This window comes from Salvelinus alpinus, chromosome 3, assembly GCF_045679555.1.
Source record: "Salvelinus alpinus chromosome 3, SLU_Salpinus.1, whole genome shotgun sequence".
NCBI classification, from domain to species: domain Eukaryota; kingdom Metazoa; phylum Chordata; class Actinopteri; order Salmoniformes; family Salmonidae; genus Salvelinus; species Salvelinus alpinus.
Genome location: NC_092088.1, coordinates 83,315,630 through 83,334,523, shown reverse-complemented (window position 1 = coordinate 83,334,523; position 18,894 = coordinate 83,315,630). Strand labels below are relative to the sequence as shown.

The following is an 18,894-nucleotide window of genomic DNA, read 5'->3' as shown; positions in this document are numbered from 1 at the left end:
AAATAAGAATTTGTTCTCAACTGACTTGCCTAGTTAAATAAAGGTTAAATAAATAAATGTTTAAAATCCATGCCAAAGACTCTAATTGGCTAAGGATTGAGTGTTTTTCTTCTGTGTCTTTAGTTAAAAAATGCTCCACCTTTCCGTATTTAGACTTTGATAGGAGCTTGCCACAGCAGGACTTGGCAGAAATGGTTCTCTAAAATCACAACACTGCTCTGGTTACATGTCCTCAAACTAGTACCACACCAGCGTGGTCCCACACAATGTTTATAGCCAGGCCCTCTGCTATAGGCGTTTGTTAACTTCTTACTTTACCACAACAGCCGTTAGCAGAGGTTCTGAATATCACAAACCCCGGACCTGTCATGATGAACATAAGATTCCAAAACATAAACGCTGTGCTCCCACAAAAAAGTACAAATAAGCCCACCACCCACCTCCACCTCATAACCCAGGCTCCTGTGTGGCTGTGTGTGACGACAGACCTACGTTCAAATACTATTTGAAACAATTTATAATACTTCCGCTGGGCTTAATTGTGCTTGCCTGGTGCAATGGAACCAAGAGAATAGTCATAAAAGTGCCAACCCCACTCTGAGGAGTGAGATGAGCTTCTGAAACTAATTCACCTCCCTGGTTTTCAAAAGGCTCTGGTTGCAAGAACAACAGAGAGATAACCAGACCACCGCTCTTAAAATCAGGGGGAGCGGGAGTTCACACTCAGCTCCACACACACACACAGAGTGAGAAAGAGCCTCAGAGGAGGAGCGGGAGCTGACCCTAACAGAACCTTAGCAGAGCAGAGAGAGGTCACATAAACACCTCTGAATTCTACCAGCAGGCAGAAGTAATTACAAAAGTCAATAGCTGTGTTCGAATACTCATACTAACCGTACTATTTGTGATGTGAATTGAGTATATGGTATGCTTATTGGTCATAGTATGTATATAGTTAGTAACCCAAAAGGTCCCGGATGTCGTACTAAATTCGCCAAAATATGAAGTATACACGCAGAGGACACTATTTCCGTACTTTAGGGCAATTCTTCAGGAAATGGGCGTGGCTTCACATCATTTTCAGATTTCAAGAAAATGGCGGAAAATATGCAGCCGAAGTACAACGAGAGCGGATACAAATTCACTGCTTTAACTAATTATGACAAACATGAAGAAAATGTTGAGCAATGTAATAAACTTATGTTGGCTGACAATTTGTTAGCTACGCTGTCCTTACGAACCACATCGCATATCATTACAGCAGTATGTACCGGTATGTTGTTAGCTAGCTACCTAACGTTAGTTGGCTAATTATACATCAAACTTGCCAGTATATTAACTATAGGCTATCTAACAACCCAATGTTAATTGTAATTCAATTGTTGCCAGCAGCACAGTTACAGTCAACAATGCTCTGGATAACCAGCTCTGCTAGGGCGAGTAAAATGGTCAGAGTGAGGTGTTCTCTCATTTGTGTCTGGAAGAAGCTAGCAAGCTAGACAACGTCAGCCAACCAGCTTGGGTGCTTGACTGTCGTTGTAAGGTCAGAATACTTGAATCAACCCTAATCCAGCCAGAGTGTCCAGTTTGCGCTCTCAGCGCTCCGAGAGCGAAACGCTACACCCAGAGTGCAGTCTAAGGGCACTCCGGCACTCCAAATTGAATTTAAGAACACACCCAAAGTTGTATAATGTCTAGCTAGTAATTTGTTATGCTAACAAGCAGGCAAGAGGTTGCATAACAGCATCAACTTCCGGTAGACAGGTGAAGCACTAGGACGCTCAGCTGATAGGATACCGTTTGTTTACAATATACTAAAATCAACGAATAGTATATAGTATGTAGCATATACTCATTAAGTATGTAGCATACGTTATGTTAGTATGGGTATTCGAACACAGCTATAGCCTCAGCAAATGGTGTTGTTGAAATATAGCCTCAGCAAATGGTGTTGTTGAAATATAGCCTCAGCGAATGGTGTTGTTGAAATATAGCCTCAGCGAATGGTGTTGTTGAAATATAGCCTCAGTGAATGGTGTTGTTGAAACAGCCTCAGCGAATGGTGTTGTTGAAACAGCCTCAGCGAATGGTGTTGTTGAAACAGCCTCAGTGAATGGTGTTGTTGAAACATAGCCTCAGTGAATGGTGTTGTTGAAACAGCCTCAGCGAATGGTGTTGTTGAAACAGCCTCAGCGAATGGTGTTGTTGAAACAGCCTCAGTGAATGGTGTTGTTGAAACATAGCCTCAGTGAATGGTGTTGTTGAAACAGCCTCAGCGAATGGTGTTGTTGAAACATAGCCTCAGCGAATGGTGTTGTTGAAACATAGCCTCAGCGAATGGTGTTGTTGAAACAGCCTCAGCGAATGGTGTTGTTGAAACATAGCCTCAGTGAATGGTGTTGTTGAAACAGCCTCAGCGAATGGTGTTGTTGAAACAGCCTCAGTGAATGGTGTTGTTGAAACATAGCCTCAGTGAATGGTGTTGTTGAAACAGCCTCAGCGAATGGTGTTGTTGAAACATAGCCTCAGTGAATGGTGTTGTTGAAACAGCCTCAGCGAATGGTGTTGTTGAAACATAGCCTCAGCGAATGGTGTTGTTGAAACAGCCTCAGCGAATGGTGTTGTTGAAACATAGCCTCAGCGAATGGTGTTGTTGAAACATAGCCTCAGCGAATGGTGTTGTTGAAACAGCCTCAGCGAATGGTGTTGTTGAAACAGCCTCAGCGAATGGTTTTGTTGAAACAGCCTCAGCGAATGGTGTTGTTGAAACAGCCTCAGCGAATGGTGTTGTTGAAACATAGCCTCAGTGAATGGTTTTGTTGAAACAGCCTCAGCGAATGGTGTTGTTGAAACAGCCTCAGCGAATGGTGTTGTTGAAACAGCCTCAGCGAATGGTGTTGTTGAAACAGCCTCAGCGAATGGTGTTGTTGAAACAGCCTCAGCGAATGGTGTTGTTGAAACAGCCTCAGCGAATGGTGTTGTTGAAACAGCCTCAGCGAATGGTGTTGTTGAAACAGCCTCAGCGAATGGTGTTGTTGAAACAGCCTCAGTGAATGGTGTTGTTGAAACAGCCTCAGCGAATGGTGTTGTTGAAACAGCCTCAGTGAATGGTGTTGTTGAAACAGCCTCAGTGAATGGTGTTGTTGAAACAGCCTCAGCGAATGGTGTTGTTGAAACAGCCTCAGCGAATGGTGTTGTTGAAACAGCCTCAGTGAATGGTGTTGTTGAAACAGCCTCAGTGAATGGTGTTGTTGAAACAGCCTCAGCGAATGGTGTTGTTGAAACAGCCTCAGTGAATGGTGTTGTTGAAACAGCCTCAGTGAATGGTGTTGTTGAAACAGCCTCAGCGAATGGTGTTGTTGAAACAGCCTCAGTGAATGGTGTTGTTGAAACATAGCCTCCATTTCCTACAGTAACCATTGATCAACTGTTAATTCAACTTTCCCAAAACGTATTTATTTCAAAACATCACCGCAACAACCCCTAACCAAAGAAACACTAGACATGAGTACTAAAATGTAAACAACCGACATTTCAACATGTAAACAAACATGCACAACAATAGTCATGAAGAGACAACAGCAGAATGAAAAGACAGAACAACCAATCAATGAAACCTTTCACACAACAGCCCCCACGTACAACAACAATAGAACGACAACCAACCTTCTGCCAGTAGTTGATATAGAAGACATCTCTGGAGAAGTTGAAGTAGATGTTGGTGTCGTAGGCATCGTCCCCTGCGTTGGACAGGGTCACGTTCAGAGAGACGTTCCTCACTCCTCCTAGGGCCAGATGGGACCGCACGTGGAGCCTAGACGCAGGAATGGAATAATTACTTTTATTTGATAGGGACAGAATCAGTTAAAAGATTGTGAGACGTTCCATACATTCCTCACGCTTGCCAAGACTAGAGGGGGACGGATATGGAGCCTGGTAGAGAATATTATGGTCATTCAGAAGAAGCTTTCTTTCTTTTCTAAAGGTATTACTCTGTTATAAGTTATTATGAGAACTACAATGGAGTTATATGAGAGATTTTCACTCCACACACAAGCAAAAGACACTAGTAATATATAACTAAGCTGTTATACTAGTAGTAATACCACTGATTCACTGAATTACAACAGCTATTGGTTTCCAAAAGTCCACACTGCCAATGATTCATACAACAAGAGGAAAAGGACCTCCCTCACTAAATATGGAGAAAGCATGGATGGCTTCCAATGACAACGAGAGCCAATGAGCACGCATCATAGTTCCACTGACCACACCCACACCTCAGTGTGTACAGCATGACCTCAGTCTCCTTTCATAGCAGAGTGGTGAGCAGAGGCCAGAAGAGAACACGTGCTGGCACACACAATCTACAACTAAACTTGTGGGGACACAAGTTTAACCCCTATCCTAACCCGTACCCTAACCTTAACCCGAAAACCTAACCTTAACCCTAAATCTAACCCTAGCTCCTAACCCTAATTCTAACCATAACCATAAACCCCGTAGAAATAGCATTTGACTTTGTGGGGACCAACAAAATGTCCCCAGTTGATCAAATTTTTGTTCATTTAGTATTCTTGTGGCTGACTTCTGGTCCTGACAAGTATAGTTAAACACGTCCAAAACATACACACGAATAGATATGATATAAACCAAGTGAGTGGTCAAACAGAGAAACAGACAGTGTGTGTGTGTGAGTGTGTTCTTTTACCCAGAAAGCAGCAGTTTCCCATGGAGTCTCAGGTCAGCAGCACAGTCATCAGACAGGCAGTTCCTCTCAAACCATGTCTAGAAGAGGAAACGAAAGGTAATCGAAAAATAACAAAATTGATCAATCTTCCAAATTCCACTCAAGGAAAGAAAACACGGTGGTAACATCAGGTGGTAACCGAAACCACCTCATAACGATAATCTGAGGTTATTTCTTTGAGGTCATTTCTAGGCATTCCTCTGCTAACACAGAGGAAGAAGAGACTTTGCTTTCAGGTACCAGTGTTAGAGGGTCGATTCCTAAAATATTTATAAAACTTAAAGGAAATTGATCGGAACTAAATATACTGTATGTATCAGTCCCTGATTCTAAATAATTTACTTTCAACTCTGATTGACTCTCGGTAGAGAGTACTGCCGGAATTCGGGGGTAAATCAGACCAGGACTCGAACCTGGATCCAGCGACTGTCAACCACACACCTTAGCCGTTACACGAAAACTCTTAGCATGGTCGCAAGGTATTGTCACTATAGTATGTTGTGTGAGAAGATTTCAACCTACATATAGGCGACACAACAGCTGTAGCCTGTTACCTCATTCAACCTAGATATACAGTTGAAGTCGGAAGTTTACATACACTTAAGTTGGAGTCATTGAAACTAGTTTTTCAACCATTCCACAAATTTCTTGTTAACAAACTATAGTCTTGGCAAGTCGGTTAGGACATCTACTTTGTGCCTGACACAAGTTATTTTTCCAACAATTGTTAACAGACAGATAACTTATAATTCACTGTATCACAATTCCAGTGGGTCAGAAGTTTACATACACTAAGTTGACTGTGCCTTTAAACAGCTTGGAAACATCCAGAAAATGTTTGAGTCAATTGGAGATGTACCTGTGGATGTAATTCAAGGCCTACCTTCAAACTCAGTGCCTCTTTGCTTGACATCATGGGAAAATCAAAAGAAATCAGCCAAGACCTCAGAAAATAAATTGTAGATATCCACAAGTCTGGTTCATCCTTGGGAGCAATTTCCAAACGCCTGAAGGTACCACGTTCATCTGTACAAACAATAGTACGCAAGTATAAACACCATGGGACCACGCAGCCATCATACCGCTCAGGAAGGAGACGCGTTCTGTCTCCTAGAGATGAACGTACTTTGGTGTGCAGCGTGCAAATCAATCCCAGAACAACAGCAAAGGACCTTGTGAAGATGCTGGAGGAAACAGGTACAATATTATCTATATCCACAGTAAAACAAGTCCTATATCGACATAACCTGAAAGGCCGCTCAGCAAGGAAGAAGCCACTGCTACAAAACTGCCATAAAAAAAGCCAGACTACGTTTTGCAACTGCACATGGGGACCATGATCAAACTTTTTGGAGAAATGTCCTCTGGTCTGATGAAACAAAAATTGAACTGTTTGGCCATAATGACCATCGTTACGTTTGGAGGAAAAAGGGGGACGCTTGCAAGCCGAAGAACACCATCCCAACCGTGAAGCACGGGGTCAGCAACATGTTGTGGGGGTGCTTTGCTGCAGGAGGGACTGGTGCACTTCACAACATAGATGGCATCATGAGGCAGGAAAATTATGTGGATATATTGAAGCAACATTTCAAGACATCAGTCAGGAAGTTAAAGCTTGGTCGCAAATGGGTCTTCCAAATGGACAATGACCCCAAGCATACTTCCAAAGTTGTGGCAAAATGGCTTAAGGACAACAAAGTCAAGGTAGTGGAGTCGCCATCACAAAGCCCTGACCTCAATCCCATAGAGAATTTGGCATACAAACCTGACTCAGTTACACCAGCTCTGTCAGAAGGAATGGGCCAAAATTCACCCAACTTATTTTGGGAAGCTTGTGGAAGGCTACCTGAAACGTTTGACCCAAGTTAAACAATTTAAAGGAAATCCTACCCAATACTAATTGAGTGTATGTAAACTTCTGACCCACTGGGAATGTGATGAAAGAAATACAAGCTCAAATAAATCATTCTCTCTACTAATTTTCTGACATTTCACATTCTTAAAATACATTTGGGATCCTAACTGACCTAAAACAGGGAATTTTTACTTGGATTAAATGTCAGGAATTGTGAAAACTGAGTTGAAATGTATTTGGCTAAGGTGTATGTAAACTTCCGACTTGGACTGTAGGTAACACAACAGCTGTAGCCTGTTACCTCATTCAACCTAGATAATAGGCAACACAACAGCTGTAGCCTGTTACCTCATTCAACCTAGATAATAGGCAACACAACAGCTGTAGCCTGTTACCTCATTCAACCTAGATAATAGGCAACAACAGCTGTAGCCTGTTACCTCATTCAACCTAGATAATAGGCAACAACAGCTGTAGCCTGGTACCTCATTCAACCTAGATAATAGGCAACACAACAGCTGTAGCCAGTTACCTCATTCAACCTAGATAATAGGCAACAACAGCTGTAGCCTGTTACCTCATTCAACCTAGATATATGCAACACAACAGCTGTAGCCTGTTACCTCATTCAACCTAGATAATAGGCAACACAACAGCTGTAGCCTGTTACCTCATTCAACCTAGATAATAGGCAACACAACAGCTGTAGCCTGTTACCTCATTCAACCTAGATAATAGGCAACACAACAGCTGTAGCCTGTTACCTCATTCAACCTAGATAATAGGCAACACAACAGCTGTAGCCTGTTACCTCATTCAACCTAGATAATAGGCAACACAACAGCTGTAGCCTGTTACCTCATTCAACCTAGATAATAGGCAACACAACAGCTGTAGCCTGTTACCTCATTCAACCTAGATAATAGGCAACAACAGCTGTAGCCTGTTACCTCATTCAACCTAGATAATAGGCAACAACAGCTGTAGCCTGGTACCTCATTCAACCTAGATAATAGGCAACAACAGCTGTAGCCTGTTACCTCATTCAACCTAGATAATAGGCAACACAACAGCTGTAGCCTGTTACCTCATTCAACCTAGATAATAGGCAACACAACAGCTGTAGCCTGTTACCTCATTCAACCTAGATAATAGGCAACACAACAGCTGTAGCCTGTTACCTCATTCAACCTAGATAATAGGCAACACAACAGCTGTATTCTGTTACCTCATTCAACCTAGATAATAGGCAACAATCGCTGTAGCCTGTTACCTCATTCAACCTAGATAATAGGCAACACAACAGCTGTAGCCTGTTACCTCATTCAACCTAGATAATAGGCAACACAACAGCTGTAGCCTGTTACCTCATTCAACCTAGATAATAGGCAACAACAGCTGTAGCCTGTTACCTCATTCAACCTAGATAATAGGCAACACAACAGCTGTAGCCTGTTACCTCATTCAACCTAGATAATAGGCAACACAACAGCTGTAGCCTGTTACCTCATTCAACCTAGATAATAGGCAACACAACAGCTGTAGCCTGTTACCTCATTCAACCTAGATAATAGGCAACACAACAGCTGTAGCCTGTTACCTCATTCAACCTAGATAATAGGCAACACAACAGCTGTAGCCTGTTACCTCATTCAACCTAGATAATAGGCAACACAACAGATGTAGCCTGTTACCTCATTCAACCTAGATATATGCAACACAACAGCTGTAGCCTGTTACCTCATTCAACCTAGATAATAGGCAACAACAGCTGTAGCCTGTTACCTCATTCAACCTAGATAATAGGCAACACAACAGCTGTAGCCTGTTACCTCATTCAACCTAGATAATAGGCAACAACAGCTGTAGCCTGTTACCTCATTCAACCTAGATAATAGGCAACACAACAGCTGTAGCCTGTTACCTCATTCAACCTAGATAATAGGCAACACAACAGCTGTAGCCTGTTACCTCATTCAACCTAGATAATAGGCAACACAACAGCTGTAGCCTGTTGCCTCATTCAACCTAGATAATAGGCAACACAACAGCTGTAGCCTGTTACCTCATTCAACCTAGATAATAGGCAACACAACAGCTGTAGCCAGTTACCTCATTCAACCTAGATAATAGGCAACAACAGCTGTAGCCTGTTACCTCATTCAACCTAGATAATAGGCAACAACAGCTGTAGCCTGGTACCTCATTCAACCTAGATAATAGGCAACAACAGCTGTAGCCTGTTACCTCATTCAACATAGATAATAGGCAACAACAGCTGTAGCCTGTTACCTCATTCAACATAGATAATAGGCAACACAACAACTGTAGCCTGTTACCTCATTCAACCTAGATAATAGGCAACACAACAGCTGTAGCCTGTTACCTCATTCAACCTAGATAATAGGCAACACAACAGATGTAGCCTGTTACCTCATTCAACCTAGATAATAGGCAACACAACAGCTGTAGCCTGTTACCTCATTCAATCTAGATAATAGGCAACACAACAGTTGTAGCCTGTTACCTCATTCAACCTAGATAATAGGCAACACAACAGATGTAGCCTGTTACCTCATTCAACCTAGATAATAGGCAACAACAGCTGTAGCCTGTTACCTCATTCAACCTAGATAATAGGCAACAACAGCTGTAGCCTGTTACCTCATTCAACCTAGATAATAGGCAACACAACAACTGTAGCCTGTTACCTCATTCAACCTAGATAATAGGCAACACAACAGCTGTAGCCTGTTACCTCATTCAACCTAGATAATAGGCAACACAACAGCTGTAGCCTGTTACCTCATTCAACCTAGATAATAGGCAACACAACAGCTGTAGCCTGTTACCTCATTCAACCTAGATAATAGGCAACACAACAGCTGTAGCCTGTTACCTCATTCAACCTAGATAATAGGCAACACAACAGCTGTAGCCTGTTACCTCATTCAACCTAGATAATAGGCAACAACAGCTGTAGCCTGTTACCTCATTCAACCTAGATAATAGGCAACAACAGCTGTAGCCTGTTACCTCATTCAACCTAGATAATAGGCAACACAACAACTGTAGCCTGTTACCTCATTCAACCTAGATAATAGGCAACACAACAGCTGTAGCCTGTTACCTCATTCAACCTAGATAATAGGCAACACAACAGCTGTAGCCTGTTACCTCATTCAACCTAGATAATAGGCAACACAACAGCTGTAGCCTGTTACCTCATTCAACCTAGATAATAGGCAACACAACAGCTGTAGCCTGTTACCTCATTCAACCTAGATAATAGGCAACACAACAGCTGTAGCCTGTTACCTCATTCAACCTAGATAATAGGCAACACAACAGCTGTAGCCTGTTACCTCATTCAACCTAGATAATAGGCAACAACAGCTGTAGCCTGTTACCTCATTCAACCTAGATAATAGGCAACACAACAACTGTAGCCTGTTACCTCATTCAACCTAGATAATAGGCAACACAACAGCTGTAGCCTGTTACCTCATTCAACCTAGATAATAGGCAACAACAGCTGTAGCCTGTTACCTCATTCAACCTAGATAATAGGCAACACAACAGCTGTAGCCTGTTACCTCATTCAACCTAGATAATAGGCAACAACAGCTGTAGCCTGTTACCTCATTCTTTGCTGCCATCTTGTCTCCTTTCCTCCAGCGCAGTACAGGTGTAAGAGCAGGCAGGTCTTTGTCCAGGTGACCGTTCACCACATGCTTCCCCAGGGTGTAGGCCACCTCAAAGGTGATGGCTGTGAATATGTCTTTCACGTCCTTCTGTAGAGACACAAAGAGAAACCAAATGGCAGTTCAAGCACAATGTAATTTCGTGATCCAGAACCAAATCTTGAATGCTCAGTTTGTTATGAGAAAGAGCCAGTGGACAAGACGACCTAAAGCAAGACCGATTCAATACCAAGTATGCACCTCACTATATATAACAAAATATATGTATACAATACCATTCAAAAGTTTATGGTCACTTAGAAATGTCCTTGTTTTTTAAAGAAAATCACATTTTTTGTCCATTAAAATAACATCAAATTGATCAGAAATACATTGTTAATGTTGTAAATGACTATTATAGCTGGAAACGGCAGATTTTTAATGGAATATCTACATAGGTGTACAGAGGCCCATTAACAGCAACCATCACTCCTGTGTTCCAATGGCACATTGTGTTAGCTAATCCAAGTTTATAATTTTAAAAGGCTAACTGATCATTAGAAAACCCTTTTGCAATTATGTTAGCACAGTTGAAAACTGCTGTTCTGATTAAAGAAGCAATAAAACTCGCCTTCTTTAGACTAGTTCAGTATCTGGAGCATCAGCGTTTGTGGGTTCGATTACAGGCTCAAAATGGCTAGAAACAAAGAACGTTCTTCTGAAACTCGTCAGTCTATTCGTCAGTCTATTCTTCAGGTGCTTCTACACCTGCATTGCTTGCTGTTTGGGGTTTTAGGCTGGGTTTCTGTACAGCACTTTGAGATATCAGCTGATGTACAAAGGGCTATATAAATAAATCTGATTTGATTTGATTTGTTCTGAGAAATGAAGGCTATTCCATGCGAGAAACTGCCAAGAAACTGAAGATCTCATACAGCGCTGTGTACTACTCCCTTCTTAGAACAGGGCAAACTGGCCCTAACCAGAATAGAAAGAGGAGTGGGATGCCCCTGTGCGCAACTGAGCAAGAGGACAAGTACATTAGAGGGTCTAGTTTGAGAAACAGACGCTTCACAAGTACTCAACTGGCAGCTTCAAGAAAAGGTTAAGACGGGCAAAAGAACACAGACACTGGACAGAGGAACTCTGCCTAGAAGGCCAGTATCCCGGAGTTGCGTCTTCACTGTTGACGTTGAGACTGGTGTTATGCAGGTACTATTTAATGAAGCTGCCAGTTGAGGACTTGTATTCACAATTAATTTTATTTTAAATGTAATACATATGGCGTGAAATTGACACCATAGGTTTGGGATGAGTTGGGGCGCAGAGTGAAGGAAAAGCAGCCAACAAGTGCTCAGCATATGTGGGAACTCCTTCAAGACTGTTGGAAAAGCATTCCAGATGAAGCTGGTTAAGAGAATGCCAAGAGTGTGCAAAGCTGTCATCAAGGCAAAGGGTGGCTACTATGAAGAATCTCAAATACAAAATATATATACAAATATATGTTTGTTTAACACTTTTTTGGTTACTACATGATTCTATGTGTTATTTAATAGTTTTGATGTCTTCACTATTATTATACAATGTAGTACAAATAAAGAAAAACCCTGGAATGAGCAGGTGTGTCCAAACTTTTGACAGGCACTGAATATATCCGACGAATGAAATAAATCAAAACTGTTTGACATAGAAACACCACATTTATCTGTTTAATTTTTTTTTTTATTAATGATGAAATAATGAAAAATATTAATAACATTCCACCCATGAGGCCAAAGAGGGCGCTTTTGTTCCTTGACTGCAGGAAAGGGTTGTTTCAAATGATCATTATCTGGTGAGTGGAAATGTGTTTTTTGTGATAATAATGCATTTTTGCTCAATCTGATTGGGTGGGCAGGACCTGGCTCCCCAGTGGGTGGGCCTGTGTCCACCAGGCAAACTCATGCCTACACCCCTAACGCAAACAGCACATGACTGAATTGCACATCACAAATAGCTTACTAACCAAGACTTCAAACTACATTTTTTCAATACCTGGTTTGCATACCCATTGTTGCCTTAGTTAGCATTTACTGGTAGATATCATCAGTTGAAACGTCTTTCCTACCTAACGGCCACCGACGTCATTCTGTGAGCTGATCCATGCCAAAACCAGTTGAGAGCTGCATACTCTTCCTGCCTGCAGACGATATTCTGCCGAAACTAGGCTATGTGTGCTGCGCGCATATTCATATATTGCACGTGCTTTGCGATTTTGTAGTCCACTTTGTGCATCATTTCACTATTGTACTACATAAATCGTATATCTCTACTACACTACTTTGATACGCATCAGTGGGGATTAAGAAGTGAGATTACAGTTGCTGTCCTTTGAGCATCACGAACCTGTCACACACTAAAGTCCTAGGTCCAAATGGTTCGCCGCTGCGCACACATTTCTAGAATAGATATAAATACTGTTAAGATATTAATGTTTCGAGAAAAGAGTGTATATATTTGGCCTGGCGAATCAGTTTTATGTGCTCGTTAAATGAAAGCTGATAATTAGGAGTTTTTTACTCCGCTGGGCTCGGGAAGAAATTACGAGTCCTTCCTGTCCGAGTCAAGACCGAGTACAAAATGTATCTGACAGGAGACCGAGACACTCAAAATGCTGAGTACTACAACCCTGGAAAGAGCCCTATTATGTTATCAGATAAAGTCCTCTCTAGGTGCTATCAATCTGAACCTGACTGGTTCTAAAACAGTGCCACCCAAGCTTCAGAAGTGGATCTGAGCTTCAGAAGACCATGCCAACCCCATCTTTACTGGCTCTGATATGTTCTCCACTCATTGTCCTTTCAGCTCAACGCAGCTCGGTTTGGATTGGCTCAGTAGCGTGAAGAGGGTAAATTGAATACATGTACTAAACAACTGGCATTGCATTGGCATGTACTGTACTCTTTCCTTTCCAATGTGAGACCATACGACCTGAGAGAACCATAGAGAAAGTGTTTCTTTTGGCACTGGACTTGGAAACAACGAAAAGCAAAAAAACATAAGCTCTGAATATAATCAACCCCCACGTCCTCATTACAGAATACTGTTGAAAAAAGGACATGGGAAAATCACATCTTTATGTCTTTCTCTCTTTTCTTTAATCTTTCCTGTCCATTAAACTTCACTCACTCAACCTTTAAAGAGCTAGAGACTGATGGTGAGGGGTTTGGTTCCATGTTGCTGTCTAGTACCACTGACCGACCGGAGTGTCGCTCTTTACCCAAACTAGTGTCTGCCAGCTTGGAATCAAACCCCTCATGAGGGCTTCACGGTCTTTTCTTCTCCGGTGGTCTCTTTCTCTCCCTCTCTTTCCCAGTGGTTGTGCCCTCTCTCTCTCTATTTTTTTTATTGTTTCATTTTCCACCGTCCATCAATCCACCCATCTCCTTCCTCTTTCAGGCCATATAGGAGGCCTGAAGTTCTGTCTGGTTGGATTAACACATCAGCCCACACACACTTAAACACTCACACATTTAAACACTCACACACTGACATCCTCTGTGAAGGGGCGGCTGTCTGCTACCTAGCAAAGTGAGAGAGTTATGGCAGGAAAGAGGAAAAGTGTGGATGGAGCCGGACATGAATCTCCAGAAACAGACCCGGTTACAGGGCTTCTTCCTCCATTGGGAGGGATAAAATACTGCAGCCCGCCCCTATGATCATCAAGACCCAAATTAGAAACTTGACTAAAAGTTTTATTGAATTATCCTCTTAGTACTATAGCTTACTTTGTCAAGTTTTTGGTAACGCACAGGTAAAAATACCAACATATGCAGTCTTCTAAATGCTTTATCTGCTTTACTGTTGGTCATTGAATAAGTTATGAAGTCATTGTACTGTATGATTGAAGTAGTTTTTTGTGAAATGTCACATTAAGCACAAGACAAATATAACTGAATATCATTTGATGGGTTTGGTTCCCAAACTTCCCGTTTACAAAACAGTGACAAGGCTCAGTACCATGGACGGACTATAGAAAGATAATTTCATGTCAGCCGTGTTAAGCATGCCCAATGAGTGCACTGTCCAACTGCCTTGGTCAGAGGGACTTTTCCTGCTCTAGTCATTCTATTTCCATGAGATGAGCACTGCTGACTGTTGACCCCTGACCTACCATCCATCATTAAACTGTCTCAGAGACAGAGGCTGTGAAATCATGGGAGATGGAGACAGAGGCTGTGTCTCAAATGACACCCTATTCCTTATAGTGCACTACTTTTGACCAGAGCCCTATTGAACCCTATTGAGCCCTAGCCAAGAGTAGTGCACTATATAGGGAATAGGGTGACATTTGGGACAGCCACTGCCCGGTCCCAGGGAAGATACAGAACAATGCGTGGCTGGACACTGAGAATGAGCAGCAAAACTCTCATTATATCCCCCTTTATGTTAGGAAACAGTGGAGGTCATTGGTAAGCCCTGCTTGGCCCAAGCTTTTATTAGGCAGTTATTAATGTTCCCTATACCACCCCAAGCCCTGCCTCCCAAGCCCCAGTCTCACCCCCAGCCCTACTTCTAGGCTCCTACCTCACCCGACCACCTCACCAGACTACCACAGCCCTTCATCCCCAGCTCCTCCAACCCTAGTCCACTACTCCAGCCCCAGCCCACCCCCACACCTCTCCCAAGCTCCTACCCCAGCTCCTGCCCACCCCCACACCCCTCCCAGGCTCCTACCGCAGCCCCAGCCCACCCCACACACCCCTCCCAGGCTCCTACCCCATCACAGCACTGCTGTTAACTCCTGTATTTATAGAACATAGGAGTTCCTGAGCTCCAACTGAGACAGAGGCTGACTGGGTGTTAATGGCCTGGTGCTTTTAATTATGTGAATGGAATGGACCCACACAACAACTGGTCCTTACATACAGTTACCTGGCACGCATGCATGCACGAGCACACGCAACACCCGCACAACACACACACACGAGTAACAAACACCGGTCACAGCGTCACACTCACAAATGAGAGACAACATGGCAGCAGATGACTCTACAGTCAAAGGCTGTCATTCTATGAACCAACGCTCGCCTCAGGGACGCTTTGTTTCATTCAAATGTGCCTTTTCACATTGGACGGAACACAAGCATGCCTAAGATGGCGTGGGAGAGGATGGCTGCCGTTTCATGGGCTCTTAATCAACCATGCCATTTTGACAAGGGGCGGCGGTCTATGCATATTTGTAAACAACAGCTGGTGCACGATATCTAAGGAAGTCTCAAGGTTTTGCCCACCTGAGGTAGAGTATCTCATGATAAGCTGTAGACCACACTATCTACCTAGAGAGTTTTCATCTGTATTTTTCGTAGCTGTCTACATACCACCACAGACCGATGCTGGCACTAAGAGCGCACTCAATGAGCTGTATACCACCATAAGCAAACAGGAAAACGCTAATCCTAAGGCGGTGTTCCTAGTGGCCGTGGACTTTAATGCAGGGAAAATTTAAATCCGTTTTCCCTCATTTCTACCAGCATGTTAAATGTGCAACCAGAGGGGAAAAAAACTCTCGACCACCTTTATTCCAAACACAGAGAAGCGTACAAAGCTGTCCCTCGCCCTCCATTTGGCAAGTATGACCATAATTCTATCCTCCTGATTCCTGCTTACAAGCAAAAATGAAAGCAGGAAGCACCAGTGACTCGGTCAATAAACAAGTGGTCAGATGAAGCTGGTCATGGCTCACATCAACACCATTATCCCAGAAACCATAGACCCAAACTAATTTGCATTCTGCCCCAATAGATCCACAGATGACGCAATCTCTATTGCACTCCACACTGCCCAGTCACACCTGGACAAAAGGAACACCTATGTGAGAATCATATTCATTGACTACAACTCAGCGTTCAACACCATAGTGCCATCAAACCTCATCAATAAGCTAAGGACCCTGGGACTAAACACCTCCCTCTGCAACTGAATCCTGGACTTCCTGATGGGCCGCCCCCAGGTGGGAAGTGTAGGTAACAACACATTCGCCACGCTGATCCTTAACACAGGGCCCCTCAGGGGTGCGTGCTCAGTCCTCTCCTGTACTCCCTGTTCACTCATGAATGCACGGCCAGGCACAACTCCAACACAATCATCAAGTCTGCCAATGACACAACAGTGGTAGGCCTGATCACCGACAACAATGAGACAGCCAATAGGGAGATCAGTGACCTGGCCGTGTGGTGCCAGGAGAACAACCTCTCCCTCAACGTGATCACGACTAAGAAGATGATTGTGGACTATAGGAAAAGGAGGACCGAGCACGCCCCCATTCTCATCGACGGGGCAGTAGTGGAGCAGGTTGAGAGCTTCAAGTTCCTTAGTGTCCACATCACCAACAAACTAACATGGTCCAAGCACACCAACACAGTCGTGAAGAGGGCACAACAAAACCTATTCCCCCTCAGGAGACTGAAAAGGCAACTGCTCGGCCTCTGACCGCAAGGCACTACAGAGGGTAGTACATACTGCCCAGTACATCACTGGGGCCAAGGGAGAGTGACAGCCCGAGAGAGAGAATGTGAGAGAGCGGGAGAGAGCAAGCGCAAGAGAGAGCGCGATATTGAGCGCAAGAGAGAGACAACTGGGAAAGAGAGAGGGAGAGAAAGAAAGAGCAGCGGTTAGAGAGACCTCCGGAAAAGAAGGGATAATAGTGTGGCAGTGGTGGAGGATGAGGAGGAGGAGATGTTACTCTTCTCACAATGGCTCTACTTCTAACCTACAAGTGAAGCAGGTTTTTATCATGACATCTCAATACTTTTACATTAATTGTTACCATTCAACATCAGCCACTGAACATTTCTTTGTTGGAATGTGAGTATTTTTTTAATGTTCCGCAGTTATCTTGAGCATAGATCCTCACTCTACACTTCTACTTCAGTAGACTGAGGAGAGGATCGTCTACTCTGGTGTTGGAAGAAGAACTCCATGTTTACGCACCAACTTGAACCCCATAATAAATCAAGGACGGGTTCTCATTCCTGATGCATGGCTCATGTTTTCACCAAACACATCACACCGACTGATGGACAGAGGATTTTACACTGGATAGATGCCATACCAACACACACACACACACACAAATGTATCTGTCTTCTAAAAGACCAGCACGGTATCTGGTAAATCCAGCGCTGATCCTTATAGCTGTTAGGTTTTAATGTACCACATGACATTTATCTTTATAGCTGGTAGGTTTTAATGTACCACATGACATTTATCTTTATAGCTGTTAGGTTTTAATGTACCACATGACGTTTATTTTTATAGCTGTTAGGTTTTAATGTACCACATGACATTTATCTTTATAGCTGTTAGGTTTTAATGTACCACATGACATTTATCTTTATAGCTGTTAGGTTTTAATGTACCACATGACGTTTATTTTTATAGCTGTTAGGTTTTAATGTACCACATGACATTTATCTTTATAGCTGTTAGGTTTTAATGTACCACATGACATTTATCTTTATAGCTGTTAGGTTTTAATGTACCACATGACATTTATCTTTATAGGTGTTGGGTTTTAATGTACCACATGACATTTATCTTTATAGCTGTTAGGTTTTAATGTACCACACGACATTAATCTTTATAGAAGTTGGGTTTTAATGTACCACATGACATTTATCTTTATAGCTGGTAGGTTTTAATGTACCACATGACGTTTATCTTTATAGCTGTTAGGTTTTAATGTACCACATGACATTTATCTTTATAGCTGTTAGGTTTTAATGTACCACATGACATTTATCTTTATAGGTGTTGGGTTTTAATGTACCACATGACATTTATCTTTATAGCTGTTAGGTTTTAATGTACCACATGACATTTATCTTTATAGGTGTTGGGTTTTAATGTACCACATGACATTTATCTTTATAGCTGTTAGGTTTTAATGTACCACATGACATTTATCTTTATAGGTGTTGGGTTTTAATGTACCACATGACATTTATCTTTATAGCTGTTAGGTTTTAATGTACCACATGACATTTATCTTTATAGCTGTTAGGTTTTAATGTACCACATGACATTTATAGTTATAACTGTTAGGTTTTAATGTACCACATGACATTTATCTTTATAGCTGTTAGGTTTTAATGTACCACATGACATTAATCTTTATAGAAGTTGGGTTTTAATGTACCACATGACATTTATCTTTATAGCTGGTAGGTTTTAATGTACCACATGACATGTATCTTTATAGCTGTTAGGTTTTAATGTACCACATGACATTTACCTTTATAGGTGTTGGGTTTTAATGTACCACATGACATTTATCTTTATAGGTGTTAGGTTTTAATGTACCTACATGATATTTATCTTTATAGCTGTTAGGTTTTAATGTACCACATGACATTTATCTTTATAGCTGTTAGGTTTTAATGTACCACATGACGCTTATCTTTATAGCTGTTAGGTTTTAATGTACCACATGACATTTATCTTTATAGCTGTTAGGTTTTAATGTACCACATGACATTTATCTTTATAGGTGTTGGGTTTTAATGTACCACATGACATTTATCTTTATAGCTGTTAGGTTTTAATGTACCACATGACATTTATCT

General features: G+C 42.2%; 1 protein-coding gene across 1 annotated transcript in view; it reads right to left on the bottom strand.

Annotated features, from left to right (window-relative positions):
- LOC139569863 (integrin alpha-9-like) overlaps nucleotides 1-18,894 on the bottom strand; it is an 87,693-nt gene that overhangs the window by 31,440 nt on the left and 37,359 nt on the right. Inside the window, exons 5-7 of the mRNA XM_071391188.1 lie at nucleotides 10,247-10,399; nucleotides 4,712-4,788; nucleotides 3,667-3,814 (exon numbers count right to left, since the gene is read on the bottom strand). Of these exons, the coding sequence (XP_071247289.1) occupies nucleotides 3,667-3,814; nucleotides 4,712-4,788; nucleotides 10,247-10,399 (378 nt within the window). The remainder of the gene's footprint in view (nucleotides 1-3,666; nucleotides 3,815-4,711; nucleotides 4,789-10,246; nucleotides 10,400-18,894) is intronic.